The sequence below is a fragment of the Sphaeroforma arctica genome (assembly GCF_001186125.1).
Source record: "Sphaeroforma arctica JP610 unplaced genomic scaffold supercont1.1283, whole genome shotgun sequence".
NCBI lineage: Eukaryota > Ichthyosporea > Ichthyophonida > Sphaeroforma > Sphaeroforma arctica.
The window spans coordinates 4,257-6,078 of NW_014039275.1; the positions used below are offsets into that span (position 1 = coordinate 4,257).

At 35.3% G+C, this 1,822-nt stretch overlaps 1 protein-coding gene across 1 annotated transcript; it reads left to right on the forward strand.

Annotated features, from left to right (window-relative positions):
- Window positions 1-613: 613 nt before the first annotated feature.
- SARC_10523 (hypothetical protein) lies at window positions 614-1,763 on the forward strand. Its single transcript, XM_014295430.1, has one exon. The coding sequence runs from the start codon at window positions 710-712 to the stop codon at window positions 1,127-1,129; it is 420 nt and encodes a 139-aa protein (XP_014150905.1). The 5' UTR covers window positions 614-709; the 3' UTR covers window positions 1,130-1,763.
- Window positions 1,764-1,822: the final 59 nt, after the last annotated feature.

A 1,822-nucleotide genomic window follows, 5' to 3' on the forward strand; every position in this document is an offset into this window, starting at 1 on the left:
TATACACTATATGTATATGGATATGTATATATATATATTATATTATATGTATGTATATATATATATGTATGTGTGTGTGTGTGTGTGTGTGTGTACACGTGTGTGTATGTGTATGTGTATGTGTATATATATATATATGTGTGTGTGTGTTTATATGTGTATGAAATGCTACACATACTTATTTATATAGAAGTGTGTAGATAATATCTTTGTGTATACTCTAATGAATAAGTTACACTATAGATATTCCTTATTTACATACATATGATTATATGAATGTGTTCTTATGACAGCAAGGTGTACAATGACATTTATATACGGGACGTGGCTTATCCATAACTTCATCAGTCCTACGTATGAGATATTTATTATTCAAATAGCGAGACTGTGAGTCTGTGAGACTGTTATAGCAGTAGGGGGTCTCATTTATCATCATTATCACTTCAAAGTGCAGTACTCTCTCTCTCTCAGAAAAAGATTACAGATATTATGTTTTCTAAAAAGAAAAGAAAAAGCCTTGCGGCACGTGTATTACATACATACTGTAAATATATACATATATTTTTTAATATGTATATATCGCTTGAGCAATGATCTTAGTAAAAATACCCAAAATTCTGATGTCCATCTCATTACATATATATATTGATTCATGCCTGTGAAAGTGTAATCTTTAGTACAATCCCTACTAGATTCTTTCACACATAAAATGGTTGTAGTGACATCGACTACGTGGTCGAAAGATGAGAAGAAGAATGATCCGGCAGTGTCTGTAGACGAGGTCGCAATCTCACAGTTATTAGACAAGCGCACAGCGGCGAAATTAAACAAGAAATACGACGAAGCCGATGCGTTTGCCAAGGAACTCCAAGGAATGAACGTCCGTTACAGCGACGATACAAAGATGTGGTATGCCACAGGGGGTACTAAAAACCCTGCTCAGACAAGCCCTGTGAAAGTAGTGGCCACAAAGAATGGAAAGGGTTTACGGCCTATGAATGCTTACGAGTTGAAGATGAAGGAGAGACAGAGACGGCAAAGCAAGAAGAATGCGAAGAAGCAGAAGATGATAAAGGCGAGTAAGATATCTAAGATCACCAAGTTCGATGACTTCAAGTCAGATCCGTGATGTTTATTGTAGTGGGAAATATATTGGGGTTAAAAATAATGTATGAGCACTTTTCGCGGTGTTGCTGCGCTGACGACTGACAGTGGCTTCTGTGTGTAGAAAATATTTTTCCAAGGTATGCATACAGCGAGGCGACATCAAAACATATTTGCGCTTCCATTGATTGTTGCAAATGTATACAAGGTCAGATATAAATGCGATACTCAGCCGAGACGGCCATTTTCAGGACAAGAGCAGGCAAATGGAGGTTGTCTTTGTCTGGGTAAAAAAATTGACTGGCTCCCAAAGTACCTTGAATTCTATCTTGCAGAAATCCATTTTGGTACGTGTACGGGAATACGTATGAATATATATATATATATACTTATATATTTATATATTTATATATACGTGTGCAAACAAGTCGATATATGTAACTTCACAAGAATATGCATGTATACATTTGTACATAGGAATAAGTATCATCTATATGTGTGGATGTAACATTCTTGACTATTTAGTGGTCTAGACTAGGCTTCAATGTAAGGGATTGAATTAGTACACACTTCACATATCAAGTTATCCCGACACGATTTCAAAACACTACACAACCGGTGCATCTAAATTTTGAACTGATAATAAATTTTAATTTAACCATAAATAACCATTCGTGCACTTATTTACTTCTTATCACAACATACGCATATACATTTA